Source organism: Delphinapterus leucas, chromosome 15, assembly GCF_059928025.1.
Source record: "Delphinapterus leucas isolate spDelLeu-1000000601 "Yukka" chromosome 15, BTC_Dleu_Yukka2, whole genome shotgun sequence".
Taxonomy (NCBI): Eukaryota; Metazoa; Chordata; class Mammalia; order Artiodactyla; family Monodontidae; genus Delphinapterus; species Delphinapterus leucas.
This window is the reverse complement of record NC_143143.1, coordinates 4,668,118-4,687,726: the sequence shown is the minus strand read 5'-3', so window position 1 is coordinate 4,687,726 and position 19,609 is coordinate 4,668,118. Positions and strand designations below refer to the sequence as shown.

At 43.3% G+C, this 19,609-nt stretch overlaps 1 protein-coding gene across 2 annotated transcripts; it reads right to left on the bottom strand.

Moving 5' to 3' along the window:
- Window positions 1–2,763: 2,763 nt before the first annotated feature.
- On the bottom strand, window positions 2,764–19,560 carry KDELR2 (KDEL endoplasmic reticulum protein retention receptor 2). 2 transcript variants are annotated; one of them, XR_016387734.1, is made up of 6 exons: window positions 19,352–19,560; window positions 10,582–10,682; window positions 7,267–7,425; window positions 5,929–6,181; window positions 4,211–4,814; window positions 2,764–3,076 (listed from the first exon to the last, which is right to left on the bottom strand). XR_016387734.1 is itself a non-coding variant. In XM_022587710.3 (5 exons), the coding sequence occupies exons 1-5, from the start codon at window positions 19,440–19,442 to the stop codon at window positions 4,780–4,782; spliced, it is 639 nt and encodes a 212-aa protein (XP_022443418.1). In that variant the 5' UTR covers window positions 19,443–19,560; the 3' UTR covers window positions 2,764–4,779. The 2 variants fall into 2 exon arrangements, 1 of the variants encoding a protein (XP_022443418.1); XM_022587710.3 differs by having other exon boundaries at window positions 2,764–4,814.
- Window positions 19,561–19,609: the final 49 nt, after the last annotated feature.

Below are 19,609 nucleotides of genomic sequence, written 5' to 3'. Positions count from 1 at the left end.
TAAATTAATTAATTAAAAAAAAAGAGTAAACAAAATTTTTTAAGGTAAATGTATTTTTTTAAATTAATTTATTTTTGGCTGTGTTGGGTCCTCGTTGCTGTGTGCGAGCTTTCTCTAATTGTGGCGAGCAGGGGCTACTCTTCGTTGTGCTGCATGGGCTTCTCATTGCAGTGGCTTCTCTTGTGGCACAGCACTGGCTCTACGCACACCGCCTTCAGTAGTTGCGGCACACGGGCTCATTAGTTGTGGCTCGTGGGCTCTAGAGCACGGGCTCAGTAGTTGTGGCACAGGGGCTTTGTTGCTCCGTGGCACGTGGGATCTTCCTGGACCAAGGCTCAAACCCGTGTCCGCTGCATTGGCAGGCGGATTCTTAACCACTGCGCCGCCAGGGAATTCCCTGTATTTTGTATAGTTCTAATCACTGCAGGTATATTCTGCTATTTCCACGTTAACAGTATTCCATTGATTGAATTAGAGCTATTGTATTTATTTTTTAATATTTGTTTTATTTGGTTGCACCAGGTCTTAGCTGCGGAAGGCAGGCTCCTTAGTTGCGGCACGCACGTGGGATCTAGTTCCCTGACCAGGGATCGAACCCAGGCCCCCTGCATCAGGAGCGTGGAGTCTTATCCACTGTGCCACCAGGGGAGTCCTGAACTGGAGCTATTTTAAAACAATATATTGTGCCATCATGTGGGTATGTCATACAAAGCATAGACAGCCCCTTATTTTACAGTTTTTTTCAATTTTCTATTAAAAATAGCTATTTTAAAAGTTTTTAAAAATCAACGTTAAAAAATAACTATTTTTTGTTACTTCCAAATGAGATATCCAAGTCAAAGCATAGCTCTTGAAAAGGTGAATGACCCATCGTGACTTCTAAATGATGAAAATTTTCAAATACAGAGAAGATGTTTGATACCTAAGGACCCACCATCCGATTTAACAAGGGATAACATCCTGCCATATTTGCTTCATCTTGAATTTGTGGTGGTGGTGGTGGGGGAGATCTTTGATATCCTTCCCTGCTTGTTCTTTCAGGTTAATTTCACTATGTATCTGCAAATAACAGCAGGTATTCTTCAGCGATTTCTTGGCATTTCATTTTACCTTCATATTAACCTGAAGAAACTGATCTTTATTCTGTGTTTCAAACTGATTCACATCTTCCTCTATTTCTCCCTTTAGGACTGGATTTTCTTTGAGTAAACCCCTATGTTCTGAATAGGATTAATATCCTTGGATTTAATGTTTGCTCTATTGTCTGTGTCAGATGGGGGTTGGGATGGGGGCTTTTAGCCAGGTGATCTTTCCATCAGTTGGATAGTTGTTTCTCTGAGCATTCTTTAAAGTCCTGAGATCTTCCGTTCTCAGAACTTGAAGTAAACACATCACTTAGTTTTAGGGCACACCAGTTTTCCTATTACAGAACTATTTATTGTCTTAGAAAACTTATGAGTAAATAGGTTCTGTATTTCCATTCCATTTCGGTAATGGAGTCAGTATAGAGTGTTTGCCTGAAGACTCACTTTTTAAGTACCCAAGGTCACACTAGGTCAGAAATCTGGAATATTATGTTCTGGTAGTATAAAGAAGTATCCTTGTCATTGTTTAAAAGGACTAGTGCTATACTATCCTGCAACTTGCTTTTAAATTGCAGGGACAAATTGTTCGTGGGAACTGTTTCAGAACTGGAAGAGAATGCCCTGCCCAGCACCTGCACAAGACTCTACACTGCAAAGGCTAACCCAGATCAGTTGGCAGGGGAGGGAGCGGTGGTTACTGGGCAGAGTGCAGGTTCCTTGGAGTTTCTACATTCAGCCACTACATGGTGAAGCACACAGGAGAAAAACCCACATAGAGCCCCAATCCAATCAGCCCTCATCAGACCTCACTGACAGCAGGTTTTACAAGTACCTGGGAGTCACTTTCTGAAGATGCAAGCTCTTTAACAAGGGCAAAACTACTAAAGTCGTCAAATGGGTCAAAGGAACTCTGGCCGAACTGGTTCCAGCCGGCTTTCAAGGCAGCTGTCCCAAGTTAAGCACAAAGAAGGGGAGGGGAAAGAGGGCCCCTGAGGTTCTGAGCACTTGATGTACCCCAAGCTCTGTGTTGTGAGCTTCAGGACATGGGCTCATCTACACCTCGCAGAAATCCTGTGGCAGGAGTCTCTGCTGGTAACTGAGCAGGAACAAGGCTCAGGTTAAATCCAAGGTCAGAGCTAGAGTGTGGGGGAGCCAGGACTCAACACAAGTCTGACCCCAAAGCTTGTGCCTTACCTAGCATTCCCACAAACCACTTACGATTTCTACTGAAATGGAATCTTTGCTTGATCCTTCTAGGAAACTGTCCAACCAATTGGTATCTTTGGAAAGGCTGGGCTGGATCTTCCCTAGCAAGGCCTTCCACCTGCAACTTTTTTTTCTCCAGCCATTTCTCTCTTTGACCCGACTATAAAAAGCGGGAAACCTTCCTCTTCTTCTTTTCTTTGGCCGTGCTGAGCAGCTTTCAGGATCTTGGTTCCCCAACCAGGGATTGAACCCACCACAAGTGAGGCACCGAGTCCTAACCACTGGACCACCAGGGAACTCCCTGGGAAACTAGGATGCCTGTGATTGAACTGGACAGGGAATGGATTGGTGTCTGTAAGCAGCCAACAGCCAGCAGTTTTTCAGAGTTACTTAGTGGGCAAATTTGTTAACTTTGCTTTATTTCTCTGTATGTTTACATTAAAAAAAAATTCACACAAATAAAACAGCTCTATCAAAAGTATGAATTACCTGATAACCTTTATTCAGGAAGTGAGAGTAATTCTGAAACAGTGCTTCGTGAGGTGCATCAGACAATGCCTTTGTTTCCAGCGTGTGCAAGGATGCTGCCCAGTCCTGCGCTCCCCTAAGGCACCTGTTAAGATGTCATCCTGGTGGGCCACAAGATGGTGGCAGCATCTTAGCCAGCTTTACAGTTACTTGGGCAGAATGACTGAAGGAGGCACTGACACTTCATGAATCAAGTGGCGTGCGGAAGTCCCAGATCCTCGCTCTATGCATTGTGCTCTCCAACGAATGATCCCAGCCTGTGTTTGATTTACATGCACAAAAACAAGTGTGAGACCCCCACCCATCCCCAGCTTGGGCAGCAAGGAGTCTGCTCCACTTAGGACACGATTTCCTACCCTTCCTCCACACTATCAGAATCTTCCAAGGAGGATGAAAACAGAAACAAAACTAGGATGCCAGAAAGAAAGATACTCTGATACACAAAAGCAAAGGCATGCGGGGGGTCGGGGGGTAGGAATGAGAGAGAGAAAGAAAGGAGGTTAAACTATGCAGTTACGCTGCTTATTTGGAAAGATGTTACGAGACACACTAGATAAAAGTAAAACCCATCCAGCCCCCTTCCTCCACAAGATATTTTAATGCAGCAAGCAAGAAGACTACATCCTTCTTGTAGTAAGCACTGCTAGTATTCAACACGTTAACATTTATGGTGCATCACATAAAAACAGTCAAATGCTTTTGCATAAATCAAAAAAACACAGCAAACCAATACAATGGCAAAATCAGGAGGAAAATTCCAAATTTTCTAAAAAATACAGAGGGTTTTAGATTATTAAGTGGAGAACAAATGTTTGCAGCCCTATGTAGAGCTTTTGTTGCCAATCAAAAAACATAAAAACCCATCCTGACATAGGATGTTCCAAAAGCCTAATTCAGAAAAAAGACAATTTCTTCTCTGTTTAGTAAAATGTTTATTTAGGATGGTAACACAAGATAAGTCACGCAAGAGCTCAGTAAAAACAAAACAAAAGACAGAAAAAGTAAAAGGAATGGCAATTGGTGCTGCCAGTTAAAAAAAAAGGTAAATCACTTTGCTCTCCAAAAGTGATATGAAAAATCTGAGCATAGACATGGTTGTAGTAATCTTTTGTAAGTATAAATTAAAGTGATAGGTAACTACTTGTGTTCCATTTCTCAGAGGAGTCCTAGATCCAAAATAATCACAAATGCTTCCTGCACCTCACGCTCAGACAGCAGGCAGCCCACAGCCCCTGCCCGAGCTCTAACAGCCTTGGGATGGTCTCAAACTGACACTTCTTAGCAGGGGAGGAGGGCAGGCACCTTTGGTGACTCCTAAATGAGACTCCATCGACATTCAGAATCTTAAAATTTTGGTAATGAAAACCGTAAGACTTGCAAGTCACCCTTACCAGCCTTAAATGTAGTGTTGTGACGTCCAAGGAAGGATTTCCACATCAGGTGGGAAGTGATTTGAACAGATGTACCAAACTGGACACAGTGTCTCAGATTTCAAACAAAGATAACTCATCTCTTGGCAAAAAAATAAATATAGTGGAATGCAAGTTTGATAGATGGAGGAATATATAATCTACCAATTGTCAAGGAGTATGATTTCATTGCAGACACAAAGAATCAACAATTTCAAAGAATTTAAAAAAAAGTTTGCACTTATTCCTCACAAAATCTTCACTTTTGCAACTATCCCAACTGAAGCTACACACTGACTTTATTAATACAGCATTAAGTTTCTTTGTGTAAAAAAATCTTTGTACATAGTAATAAAAAAAGATAAGGCAAGATGCACTGAACAGAAACCTTCTGCTTCTTTTCCTCTGGGTTCTTACAGAGCCACAGATGACTACCTGCAACAGAAGAGTTTAGTTTCTGATTTTCCATATGAAGCATCTTGTGCCTTTGCTGTGGTAAGAATTCTGTCCGAGCACCCTGAAGGACAGATGCTGGTCATGGTCTTTGGCACTTACGCTGGCAGACTGAGCTTCTTTCCCTTGAGTACTAGAATTTTCAAGAGAGGGAGAAAAAAACAAAAGGTTACTGATCCTGACAAGCTTACAGTTTCCTCCTTCCCATTCCCAGAAGTCTGTCATACGAGATACTACATAGTAAGGTACAAGGAAATAAGCTTCTGGCAACCAACAGGCGTCTGATTTTGGTGTCAATAAACAAAGCCCTCTGAACTATGGAAGTGTCATGCACACACAGACCGGAATTTTCTTCATGTATCTGGATGCCACAGCAATTGAATTTAAAAATAGTAATTCAATTGTCACTAAATTCACAGCAGCTTTTTTTTTATCATGACTTTCTTCCCTAATTAACATGTACTGAAATATAACTGTTATGATATTTTGGATGTTAAAAAAGGAGGTAAGATACATATGCCCTTATACCTAGCAATTCCACCATTAGGAATTTTATTGCATAGCCAGGATTCTTAGCCTGGGATCTGTGGTTGGGTTTCAGAAGCTCCTGAATTCCCTAAAACTCTACGCATATATTTGTGTGAATATGTCTAACTGTGCATTTTTTTCTCATCAAGGACCATGGCTTTCATCAGATTTTTGTGACGTTCACACATCCTCTATTCATACAAATGCAAAAATATACACATACAAGGATGCTGATATAAGCACTGGATTTTTAAGCCCAAACACCCATGAACAGGGGGCTGAGTAAGTAAATTATCGTAATCCACATAATACTCTATCGCTATTAAAAATTATGTAGATGTCTGGGAAAAAGAGCAGATTATAGAATAACATGTTTAGTTGAAATCATGTATCATTAAATTATTACATTTACTGAAGCATTAACAATGATTATCTCTGAGTGGTAGGATTCTGGGTGATTGTTTTCAGAATTATTAGTTCTGACTGATTTTACAATGAAAACGTGTCATTGTAGAAAACAATAAAGTTACAGAAAAAGAAAAAAAAAAAAAAGCCTGACAACCCTGACCGAGAATTTAACTGGACAGTCATTAAAACGTTCCTCTGAAGCCAGTTCTGCTTTCTGAGCAAGTGTCAGATTAGGAGCATGCGAGGCAAGGAGAGCCCCTAGAAGAACACACGGCCATACAACAAAGCTGGCAGGATGCAGCCCAACGTACCTTTTGTAATGTACAAGTAGAAGAAGTCGCAGTATAGGATGGTCTGGACAACGCCTGCCACCACAGCGATGAGGTCAAAGAAGCCCTCAAAGTAGAAGCGCCAGATCCAGTTGACAAGATACAAAGCACGGTAGAGGCCCAGGAAGAACAGGTAGTGGGTGGTGATGGTCTCAGCCTCCCCAGTCTTGCTGATCATGAAGAGCTGTGGCAGGATAGCCACTGACTCAAGGTAAATGGAGAAGGTCCACAAAATCTGTAAGAGAAACAGCACGCTTTGGTCAGCATCCAGTGCCCGCCATGAGTTCACAGGAAACACTCTTGCTTTACTGTGAAGTAGCACAGACTGGGGAATCTGGCATCAGAGCCCAGGCCAGAGTAGCTTTGCAATTTAATAAATCACAGAAACTTCAGCCACAGATAAAAGGCACGGACGCTCCCAGTGACAGGCTGGACAACCTGCACAGTTCTACCTCTTGGACTTTCATCACCTTGTCTCTCCAGCGTTGCATTCTTCAATTTTCTGGGACTCTACATATATGCTGCTTCTCCTGCATCAGCTTATCCCCCTCCGAATCTAGGGTCCCTAATTTCTGCTTTCTGCCAGGGTTGACAAGACTGATGACTGGGGTCCTTCCACTCCCTCACTGCTGTTTTTCCTCACCAACTGGGTCTCCTTTCCAGGCTATTTAAATCGTCTCACTATTTTTCTTATCCTTCAGGCTCTTTTAGCATGGTTAAATCAAAGGGGTAGGAAGTCAGAGCTGTAATCATGCAAACTCTCTGCCCAACACAGCACTTCATTCACGATGACGAAAGGAGGACTTGTGAGTAGTCCCTGAAGTGTTTCAAAACCCAGGCGCTCCCTGCACCATCAGATGACCACCGTCAGTGCGGTAACTGAATCAAGCCCAGGACGCTCAGGGGTGGGCGGAGCGCATAGGAGCGCTGGGGCACCACGCTAACTGCGCTTCCTGAAGACGAGGACTGAAGCAACGCTGCTTAGGTGATTCGCAGACGGCACCAATGAGCGAAGCCCGCGCACGAAGAGCGGGAGCGGGGAGAAGACCGTGTGCTTCAGACACTCGGACAGGCAGTGCACTGTGCTTGGAATCACAGAAGCCAAGTTTATATTCTAAAGGAGAGTCAGAGACACCCAAAGAGGTGTCTAACCTGGGTGCTTAATTCCTGCCCACGATTTATTTACACCAAACCATGTATGTCTGCCAACCCACCGCCCCGCCCCCCAAAAAACCAAACCAAAACAGAACCCCATTACCTGCAAACAGGTCTATTTCCCTAGGGAACCAGACAGGGTTACTAAATAGCCTCTTGACTAACCTCAAGAGGAGAGAAGTCATGATTGACTAGAAACGAGAGGCCCCCCACAGGGACCACCAGAAACTCCACTCGGAAAGTATCATGATTTCCATCGTAGGTTGCCTTAAATTTCATGTAGATCAGGTACACTGTGGCATAGGAGCAGGCAATGTAGATAAGCTACAAAGAAAAAAAAATACTGGGTCATCAATATCTTAAAATTGCTCACACTCTCTTGGCTGTCTACATCATCCATATGTATACACATACACACACACACACACACATATGTGTATATATATATATATTTTTTAATTTAAAATATATACTTTTTTGGGATATACAGTTCTATAAGTCATATAACCACCACCACAATCAAGACACAGACCAGTCCTAACACCTCCGCCACCCCAAATTCCCTCATGCTGCCCCTGCAGAGTCAAGCCTTTCTCCCAGCCTAACCTCTGGCAATCACTGATGAGTTCTTGGTCCTTGCAGTTTTTGCCTTTTCTAGAATTCCATTCCATAAATAGAATCATAACCATATGTCAACTTTAAGATCAGCTTCTTTCAGTTAGCATAACGATTTGAGATCCAACTGTGTTGTCATGTGTATTAAGAACTGGTCCCCCCATATTTCAAAGCAACAGCCCATGTCTGGGTGCCACAGCTGTTCATCCACCCAGCAGTTAAAGGACAGGTGGGTTGTTCCCAGCTTGGGAGATGGTGGGTAGAGCTGCTGTGAACATTTGTGTACAGGCTTTTGTGTGAACGTAAGTTTTCATTTCTCTTGGGTAAATACCTACAAGTGGGATTGCTGGATCATATGTTAAGTGTTAAGTTTAACTTTACATAAGAGACTGCAAAGAATATATTTTTAATCTCATTTTAAACTATTAGATAGTAGCTTTAGAAAAAAAGTGAACGGGAAGTTCAATGCAGTTCAAAACCAAGGCACTTCCTTACAGCATGAAGATATTTCTGAGCTAGTGCTTTATCTAAAGATAAGATAAACAATGTAACTCATGTTAAACTTTACAATGATGGTTTTAACTTATATATTGCTGCTATGAAATTTTGCCTGGTAACATAACAAAAGCAAAACCAAACTAAGTGGTAATTTGTAAAACACTGCTGCCTACATGTTCGTCTTTCACATTCAAAAGGTTAAACACTATATATTCATCTGAACCCAAGGAAAAGTCTGATATTCTGAAATTACACCAATTTTCAGACTGCAGAATTTTAGGCTCAAGAAGCAAATGGCAATTCCAGCCTATAAACATAGACAACCAGGATGTCAGCCGCGTGGCCTGGTGCCACTTCTCTCCAGGAAAGGCAACTTGTGAAACCTGATTAGGAAAACATTTGGGCAAAACAACTTCAGAGAAAAATGAGAGCAAGCATCCAGTCCACATACGCTTAAAAACAAAACAAAACAAAGACCTAAACTGTCCCTGGCATCTTATCATGAAGTTATTTAAAATTGTTGATGATACCCATACACCAAGAAGTAACACACACACTCCCCTCCCTAATGCAAAATCAAGGAAGGTCAATATCTTATACTGTTAGAGTTCTCTCCACATGAAAATATAAGCACGTATGTATATGAATAAAATAACATATAATCCACATGTATAAACAAAATACACACACATCTATGTACAGAGCCCCCCCGCCCCCGAACATCCTGTGAAGGCACACGGTGGCCGGGGGTCCCTCCCCAGCCCCACTCCTGCAGCCAGCCCAGACTGTGCCCATAAAGGCTTAGCAGCCACTGGGAAAAGCAGCTGCTTTTCTCCTCTCACCAGTGCTTGGCATTTAAAGTAAAAAGCTATGAGCACATAAAACTTGGCTCTCACTGCCCTGATTTTCAAGACATTATGTTTGGAAGCAACAATTAAGCAAGTAAGGATTCCTCTGAAAGCTAGGCATCCTGGGGGTAAGGGGACTCTCACTCATACACTTCCAGTATCTACAGTTGTAACTTGCCTGCACAGCAAGCAAAGACCTAGGCTTTCTGTTTTGGGCAGCGCCATGCAGCTTGTGGGACCTTAGTCCCCTAGCAGGGATCGAACCCGGACCCCTGGCAGTTTGGCGGTGAAAGCGCAGAGTCCTAGCTACTGGACTGCCAGCAATTCCTGGACCTAGTCATTTTTAAGGGAGCGAATTATTTCCTGATAATGACGCTCCCATCACTTAGTAATAAAGAATGGAATGATTACAGGTAGCTCAAATTTGCTTCTTAGTAAAGACCACAGGCTCAAATATTGCTTTGTCTACTTTGACCTGTGCTTATAAAAATGCTTTTGAACACAAAGTGTTGGGGGGAGTTGCTTTAAATACCATACCCATGGCTTTAAACATTGCTTCCCTGGGTACCAATAACCAAGTGCCTACCATAGTGCCCAGCACGCAGGTGCAGTTAAGCATTTGAAGAATGAATGAATGAATGAAATCAGACATCCTTTACACATGCTGAGAGCCCCATCCTTTCCTTCATGGCACCAGTCACACACTGCAGTCATCCATTTAGTGCTGCTATGACAGTCTGCTCTCCGCTGTCAGACGGAGTGCTGCTTGCTGTCTGCCCCACCCTCACTGCGCCCTGGCGGTGCTCACCAAGTGTGAGGTCAGTGCCTGTGGGAAAGAACTGAGGCTGCCGTAAGCGTGGAGCGCGTACCACCAGTGGCACACAAGAGGCTAGGTGGTATACAAACATTTTGTATTTTGAGAGCTATACATTTGTTTTCATGCGGGGATATATGACACCAAAGGTGTCATGGATACTAATACTTAGGACAAGTTAAAAGGTTTAAAATCCATATTAAGTACATTATGGTGCAGCTGTTGCTTCAGCACAGCAAAAGTGACACCCAGATGGCACACCCCGGCCCTCCCAGAGCAGCAGGACAAGGCTGTGCGGCGAGGAGCCCTGGCTTTCGCTTCTCGTTCTGAACCAACTTGCTGGGTCTCCCAGGGAGTCTATAATTTCCCACTGCTTGAAAACATGATAGTCACCCCTCTTTCTTATAAGGTTTTCAAGAGCTTTAGAACTTTATCATAGTTGAGGAACTTAAGACTAAGAAATCTCTAAGTGTGAAGCACTTTCATTAAATAGATACTGCTTTGATGTAGGAAAAAATTACGCTTAATGGTAACTATTCCTAGTTATATGTACTAGGTGGTCTAAAAGTGCCTACATCAAGAACAGCATATTTAGACATTATTCTCGAAGATGTTTAATTAAGTGCACAGGTGACATAAATTTAACAGTTTCCACAGGTCTGTGAATTACGGATAAAATACATTCCACTGGATGCCACACCATACCTTCATAGACGTATTATATAATGAAATAAATGAAGTAAAAAGATCCAGGTAACGAGTTGTGAAGACCAGTGCAAAGAGAAGCTGGCTTTTCCCAGAAATACCTAAAGAAACAAAAGGAAAGCATTAGAAATGCCTCCAAGAGCTTTATGATTTTTGTAGACAACACCGTGCAGGAAACGCAGGAAAGTGGGACACCAGGGGTCAAGGCTGATGGTCGGGATGACTCTAAATAAATGACAGCAGTTTCAGGTTTTCTTTCCCTTAACATTCTTGAACATAACCGTTTGGGAAGGTTCTAACAACTTTTCTGTCTTACTATGATGGGTGACCATAGAAAGTGACTTAACTATGCCAGCTCCAATATACCAGGATGTGCATTGTTCAAATGAACATTAAACTTCTCAAATATGTCTAAGCAGGAAGAAATTTATTTCAAAAACCCTGCTGTTACTTAGTGTTGTAACTTGTCTGTTACCTTTAGCATCTTTCCATTTTAAAACAATGTCTCGTGGTGACAAATCTTTCGAGGATGGAGCTGGAATCTACCTGGATTAAGGAACCCTGTGGGGGACAGTGTTTCAGGGCAGAGTTTGAGCAGTAATCCTCCTGGATTGGCCTCCCAAGGTGACTTCTTTTGTGAGGGCAGCATTTACTTGGGACAGGTTAAAAACTTTTAAAAAAAGTTCTCTTAGATGAATCACACAACCAATCTCAGACTCACATAAAAATGCTCCTGGATGCTATGGCAACAAGAAGTTGGGAACCTGCTAGTCTCCCAAAGAGCAGTCTTCTATTGTTTTCACATTTTGAAACTGTTTCTCCCTCCAGAGCACTGTTGTGGCACATGGAGACACAGCCGGGGACATCTAGTAGATCAGGTGGAGTGTACCCGACATCTGGATTTGGCCAAATATTTGTGTGACAACAGACTGTGAACTGTGGGTTTCAGAGGTTGGAGAAAGAGCGAATTCATTAAGGAAACTGAGTCTTACTAGGTGTCAGAGCCGGCCCAACCTCACCTACATTGCAAACTTCACACCATCAGACATTTAAGCAAGTTTGTATTTAGCAGAAATGTCACTGCAGCCAAATCATTAGCAATATTCTTCCAGAATGTGAAAATCATATTGTTTTAAATGATATTTTACAAACAACACTACTTTACAAAACAATTTTAAAGCCTGTTGAAGCGAAAAGCCTGGATCTAAAAATGTTACTTTCTACACATGCATAATTGCAGTTCCAACCTATTCACAAAAATACCTAAATAGAAACCGAAGAAAAAGTTGACTCTATCCCTCTGGATCCATCAGTAGTAACCAATTTCAAGCGTCAAAGGTGGAGATACAGATAGTCAGCCTGCCCCTTCTAGTCTTTTCTCCAGTAATAGGAACTTTTTTTTCTTATCAAAGATCAGTGTTCCAAAGGAGAAACAATGAGGCTGCCATTGACATAGAGAAGATGGGAGAGAGAAGACAAGATGGGGGAAAAAGGACAGGGAGCATGCAGTTCACGTTTGGTGATTGTTGAAGCCTTGAGTGAGAAATTTCCAGTTCATTTTCTATACGGTTCTTTCCAATATTTTAAATAAAAAATTATGGAATACACATGGGCAAATTTTGTTGTAAAGGGTTTATTCTAATGTCCTCATTTTCAGCATTCCTATACTAAACATCAGGGACTATCATATTGCTTTTACCACTCCCCTTTGGGACCCAATTCACATCACTTCCTCTGGGAAGTCGTCTCTGAAGACACCCTCCCTCATTGCTGTTTATTCATTCAGCAAGTATATACTGGGAACTACTTCATGCCAGCTGCTGCCCTAGCTCCTGTTACAGTGCTTATAAATACACTGTGATTACCTGGTTGCCTGTCTCCCTCTCCCCCAAACCCCCACCAGACACAGAGATCTCCGAAGGCCGGAGTCATGCCTTATTCCACTTCGTGTTCTCTGTGCTGAGCACTGGGCCTGACACACAGCAGGGCCCAGAAAATACTTGCTGAATGAATGAGCAAATGGAAAAAAGAAAATGCAATTCATTTTATTTTCATGTCATGGGGGTAAGCTCTCATTTTATGGTATTTTGGGGTAACACTTCCAAAGAGTTTCTAAGTCATACTGCGTCTCTATGACTGTAAATAGGCGACATGCTCTGGGCTCTGCCCTAATTTACTGCCAGCCAGAGGGTGGGGCAGAGGAGCAGGGGACAGGCAGCGAGGGGCCTGCAGCTTGTCCCGTGGTGCAGAATCCATGCAGGAACCGCCATGCTGGAAACCTGAGTGTGCTTACACAGTTTTACCCTATTCTTCCTGGCCTGGGATCCTGATTAGCAGGTAGCAGCTTTTCCCTTTAAAACATAAAAACTGTTCTGTCTTCCCGGGAAGGCAGGGATCCCAGCTGAAGACAGATCAGGCAGGGGCAGGAATCTCCTTCCAGGGGGAATACTTGCTATAAGCCAGAGGGGCTCCCACAGTCAGTTTCTGTGTCGAGACCGAAGCATGTGAACGCTATCGGTAACGAGCTCTCAAGAACACTCACTCTAAATGTTTCTGTAACAGCCACATCCCCATACCAAATGCACCAAATACCCAGAGTAAGGAGTATAGCTTGTAAAGTGGAAACCAGTCATTAAACTTAACACCATTCCTGTCTTTTCCCACTGGGCCAAGTTAAGTTTAATAAAAGCCTACAACTAAATACTCCACTGTATGTTACTTTAAATTAAGCTGGTTAAAAGCCGCACTTCTCATATTCCCATTGTATTTATAGAACAAAGCCCTCAACCAAAAAGAAAAGCGTTCAATGAATTATTTTTGTCCTGGCAACAGCTGAGATGCAACCAAGCACTGTAGGTCAGACTACCAGGATAATCTGCATGGCAGCATTCAACAAGGGTCCCAGGCACCATGCTCTGACCCATTGTCTCAAAGGATCCAGAAGCTCTCCTAAAGGCCATTAACTTACCCTGGAACCAGCAGCCCAACAGTCAGCACCTGACTCATAACACAGCTCTTGGGACTTGGGGAAACAGAGGCTTTGGAGCCAGAAGGTTTGGGTTCAAGCTCAGCCCTTGAATGCACCAGGTAAGTCAGGGCCCATTACATTCTTGGCCCCCCTAAACCTCACTTTCTGCAGCTGTCAAATGGGGACAAATTATGCCAAACTGTGGGACTACTGGAAAACGTGTTTTTGACTATACCTGCCACGCTGCAAACGCTCAATAAATGACAGCTATTACTATGTATCGCTTTGCCATCTTTTCTTGTTTTCAGAGAAATCCATGCTATTTTATTAAAAATAACAACTGGACTAACATACATGGAATAAAAATCAAAAGGACCTTTTTAACACCCCTCCCACCTCCATTTTAAGTGCAATGTTCCAGGCTTTTTGTTAAAGCCGCTTTCTATATGTGTATTTATATGTGTGCCCACACGTTTGCCCCTTAAAATGGGGCCATACCATCTCTTGCTTTACAATTTGCTCTGTTAACTCAGTGTTTCAGATATACCTTCTCCTGTTAATACTTCCGGCTCATTCTTCTTAATGGCTGCATAGTGCTCCGTAGCGTGCAGGTACCGACATGTGTGACCCTTCCACTAATGGACATTTGGGTTGTGTACAATTTTTGTTCTTATAAAAACATCTTTGTATCTATAAACAGTATTTTGTATTTATTTATGTACAACAAACATCTTTATGCCTATATATAGTTTGTTCACATATATGACAATTTCTGTAGTTCAAATTCCCTAGAAATGCTGGGATAAAATAAACACTTTGTTTTGAAATACTGCCAAATTTCCTCTACATAGGCTGTGCCAATTTACATATTCCTTAACACCAGATGAGAATACGCCTTACTTCGCACCCTTGCCTACATTAGATCTTTTAACCTCTGACTTTTTCCCACCCAGCAGCAAATGATGGCGTGCACTGCTATTTTAATATCCAAGTTCCTAACTACTAGTGAGGCAAGGCATTCTTCCATGTTTAACTGGCCTTCTGTTATTCTTCTGTGAACTGCCAACATTGCCCATTTATCAGATTGTTTTTTTTAATTTGTAGGAGTATTTTATTATGGATATTAACCTTTTGTCACTTAGATATATTGCAGATTATTTCTCTCAGTTTATTATCTTTTAACTTTGATGATATTCTGAATTAGTAAGTTAATTTGGGGAGACAAATCATCTTGCTTCCTCACCAGCCTGCCTGGTCCTATCCAGGACATTGGTATGAACATATATTCAAGGTCACCTTCTATGTCCATGAGCAAAGTTTCATACTTTTCCTCATAGAGGTCTTATACCCTCCTTGTTGGGAAATTAAGGGAGCCTTCCCTAGGGTCTTGCCACTTCACATCCATAGGATTTACTGCCTATATGGTTTGATACCCTGTGTTTTTATCTTTTTATACATGTCTTATTATTTCAACTAAATTGCAGCTTTCTTGAGAGCAGAAACTTTGACAGCAACAAGCTGCTGCTCTGGACTGTGCCCCCAGTGCCTTGCACATGGTGGGTGGTCAGTAAGTGAGAGCAATGATTACTCACAAGACTGGCACTCAAAAGAACAAAGGTGACAGCTGCTACCAAGAGGGAGCTGGGAATGTGAGGCAAAAGCTTCCTGAAGTACTCAGTGACAATAAAAGAGGAGGTCTTTTCCATGTGCTTCAAAAATATAAACTGTCACAACAAGGACATACTGTATAGCACAGGGAACTATACTCAATATCTTATAATAATCTATAAGGGAAAAGATTCTTAAAAAGAATATATATGTATACACATACACACATATATATATGTATATATATATGAATCACTTTGCTGTACACCTGAAACTAAAACACCGTAAACCAACCACACTTCAATAAACAAAAAAAAAAACAAAAAGAGGGAAAAAACTCCCCACATCTGGAAGAGCGACTACAAAAATCAATCAAAATACCAGACACTGTGTACTACTTAAGACAATTTAAGATGAAATATATTAAAACCTAAAACTTCAACACATTTAAGAGCCAAGAAAATGGCTGCTTTTTGTAAATTAGATACATTCATTGCAAAAAAACGATCTCCTAATAAGTTCAAAATATAAAGGTAAATATATATATATACATATATATACACACACACATACACACACACACACACATATAAAAACTGTCCAATTACAAGCAACGCAGGGACACTGTACATTACAGTCATCTTCAGGAGAATGAAAAGTCTGCAACTTACATGACAACAGCTAACAACAATCTAAGCAATAGGTGGAGGAGGGAAGGGGAGGACTCGGGGAGGATGGCTGGGAGCCTTGGAGCTCACAACTCCACTAGTACTTTAAGCACAAGAGATACAGTACTAGTAATAACTATCAGCCTACAGGAAATGTAGACAGGAAATCCTTCACGTACAAACCAAGGCTCGTCCTCCCAACACTACCCAGGTCAGTGTTGAAGACAATAGAGTGACAACTTGAGCATACTGTGGATCCAGCTGCAGTCATAGTTCAGGAAGATGAGGAACTCACACTTCATTTGGGTACCCCTCTGTCATGACAACGGCAGACACCGGAGAATGCCAGTTCAAACTAAACCAAGATCAACTCCCTTGCCCTCACTTTAAAATAGGTCCTTTAAGGCAGTTGTTCAAGAAAACAGAATCTTCCTCACTCACCTGTCTCATCCCTTACCCTAAGGAGCAAAAGCCCCGTGGTTCTATAGCTGCAGCTATGTTTGTTTTTATTTATTTGTTTGTTTGTTTATTTATTTATGGCTGTGTTGGGTCTTCGTTGCTGCACACAGGCTTTCTCTAGTTGCAGCAAGCAGGGGCTACTCTTCGTTGCGGTGCGCAGGCTTCTCACTGCAGTAGCTTCTCTTGTGGCGGAGCACAGGCTCTAGGTGCGTGGGCTTCAGTAGTTATAGCAAGCGGGCTCAGTAGTTGTGGCACGCAGGCTCTAGAGCACAGGCTCAGTAGTTGTGGCGCACGGGCTTAGTTGCTCTGCAGCATGTGGGATCTTCCCAGACCAGGGCTCGAACCTGTGTCCCCTGCATTGGCAGGCGGATTCTTAACCACTGCGCCACCAAGGGAGTAGCAGCTGCAGCTGTGTTCAAAACAAATGCCAAAATCCTAAAATGAACCCCAATACCAGTATTTTCAAAGTGAGAAACACAACCTGAATGTACACGTCTCCTATTTTAGTTGAGAACCTCATATCAAATTCTTACTCTTTCAAAAGTCTCTAAACAACTTTAAATTAGGATGGAAAAAACAAGGCAGTTAGTCAAATTCAGACTTTAATTCTGAATAAACGATCTTGGTGATTTTGATTTTTACAAGGCCAGGAAATCTCACATATAAGAACTAAAATGATGCTAAGTCTGATAAAGAGGATAGTTTAATAACTATTGGAATACTGGGCAAACGCACACAAACTTAACTCACCTATGTACCTTCCTTATTATTTTGGCTGAAGTATTTTATATTTTCCTAAACGATCCTAAATCTCCCAAATGAGAACATTTAAAAATGTTCTAAATGAATATTTTAAAACAAACAAAATAGCAAACCTCCTTACTTTCTCCTATTACTCAAGGTTCCCTTAAGAATTCTATATTCAGCATTGCACTAACTTCTCCCCAACATCTTAGTTTAGATACACATTTAGGAGATCGCGTGCTTCAACATTTAATGACTTGACAGAGAAGGGGGTTCTGAGGAACATATGAAGGATAAAGAGATTCATACAAAGATTTTGGAGCAAAAATAAAGATTAACAGTAACATTTTCTGGTGCGGGGATGGGCAAAATGGGTGAAGGTAGTCAAAAGGTAAATCCTGGGGATGTAACATACAGTGGTTAACTGTAGTTAGCAACACTGTATCGTATGTTTGAAAGATGCTAAGAGAGTAGATCTTCAAAGTTCTCATGGCAAGAAAAAAATGTAGCTATGTGTGGTGATGGGTGTTAACTTACTGTGGTAATCATTTCACAATACACATATCAAATTTCTACGTTGTACACCTAAAACTAATATAATGTTATATGTCAATTACAGCTCATTAAAGCAGGGATAAAAAATAACATTTCCTGAGTGCAACAGAAAATGTCCTAAACTACTCACCTGAATAATTTTGAGTAATTTAAAACAAAATTATTCAGGCCAAATAGATATTTATTCAAATCCTTAATTGTGAGTTACTGATCACCTGTGTTCCAACCCTGGCACTAATTTTCTCACCTCCCTGAGCCTCAGTTCCCTGGTCCACGGAATGGGGGCAACAGCACTCACCTCATAAGGTTATTTCAAGGACTACATGGGATAAGCTATATAAGGTACTTAGCTCACTACCTAATACATAGCAAGCACTTAAATGTCAGCTATCACAATCGCTGAAATTACTTCGCTGTCTTTGGAAATCATACAACTGAACCTCTCAGAACTATACATAAGTTGAGAGATCACCTCCAAGCCAAACACACCAGCTTCAGTACATGGACTTTGTAATATCCACTTTGATTGCTCAAAGGTCTTTTTTGGTTTTGCTTACTTCCTGGATTTCAGCTATGTTCCAGGGAGACAGGTGAGGCCTGAAGACAGCAGCCAAAGATGTGGTGTTCCTTGACAGGTGAAAATATTTAGAAATCAGTCGGGTAAATGGAATCTCTGCCACCCAGGTCCTTTGGGACCCCATCTTTTACTGTCTCTGCAAAAATTAAGCTCTTTCATTCATCAAACGTTATTATACTAAGGCCATGGCATCAAAAATATGCTTAAGGAAGACGCTGTAATTTTAAGAAATCATTTAAAATTCGCCATTCTTAAGCTTTTAGGGTTAATGAAATGCAAAACCCCGCAACTACTAGCCGGTAAAGATTTGTCTCACTGCCTCTCAGCAGTGTGAGCATGAAATGTGTACTCCAGAGGAGCGAGCCGCCAACTCACTGGTGACGTGGAGTGAGGAATTACAGGAGACCACACGAGACCTCGGCGGTACCCGGCGCCGCGCCGCAGGTTGAAGAGAACCCTTTATTAGATGAAGGCACTCGGAGTTTGACAAACTAGATCGTCCCTCAAAGCAGCATTAACTGCCGCAAGAAATTCGCTTAGAGACCTCCCCATACCCCCTCCCGTGGCAGGCGTGATCCTGGACCCGAGAGCTGGCGTGTTAGAGCAGGACTCTAAGGACAGGCCTGCCCGGACACCCTAACGTAAAGGCCAGTCCTCGAAGGGGCAGGGTGGGGAGCAGGGTGACCTCTCCCCACACCAGCCCCACCTACCGGGCTGGGTAGTCTGCCACGTCAGGCCGAGCCGCCGCCGTCCTGCCCATCCTCCTCCCGCGCGTCCCATTGATTCGCGGGCTCTCCGCACCTCGGGACCCCCAGAACAGGCGCTCGGAGAAGCGCCCACTAAAGCCGCGGGCGGAGGCCGTGCCTGCCGGACCCCCGCCCCCCCATCCAAACTTTTCAGAGAGAACAAGGCCCCGCGCTGTCCAGTTGGCGCTTCCCCCGCTCCGACGGCTCAAGTTCGCGAGCCGACCAAGTGCAGAGCTGGGCCCAGCGCCGCGACACCTCACCCCGGCCTGAGCTTCCACCCTGAGGGGCCGCAGGCTCCCCCCGGGCCCCGCCGCCCGCCAGGCCGGCCGAGGGGGTGTGTCGGGCCGGCGCAGGCCCGCGGGCCGTGGGGCAGCCGAGGTCGCCTGGTCCTCCCAGAGACCCGGCCCCACGCCCGAGCCTCTCCTGGGCCTCGCCCGCCGCTTACCGGCGCAGGAGCGCGTCTTCCAGATCTTCAGCAGCAGGATGACGATGGCCGCCAGGTGGGACAGGTCCCCGGTCAGCCGGAAGATGTTCATGGCGGCGGCGGTCTACGCGGCGGCCCCAGGCTCCGCGGCTCAAGCAGCGGCGGCGGCGGCGGCGGCGGCGGCCACAGACTGGAAGCTGCGAAGATGGCGAGAGCGAGCGCGACGTGGCCAGGGACGTGGCCGAACTGCCGGCGCGCGCGCGGGGCAGCTTGGGAGAG

Excerpts from the sequence above, each read along its gene's own strand:
- KDELR2 (XM_022587710.3), bottom strand. The coding sequence starts at position 19,442 with ATGAACATCTTCCGGCTGACCGGGGACCTGTCCCACCTGGCGGCCATC. Across the intron at positions 10,683-19,351 it reads GAAGACGCGCTCCTGCGCCG|GTATTTCTGGGAAAAGCCAG; the intron begins GTAAGCGGCGGG and ends TTGTTTCTTTAG. Across the intron at positions 4,815-5,928 it reads CTACTTGTACATTACAAAAG|TACTCAAGGGAAAGAAGCTC; the intron begins GTACGTTGGGCT and ends TGAAAATTCTAG.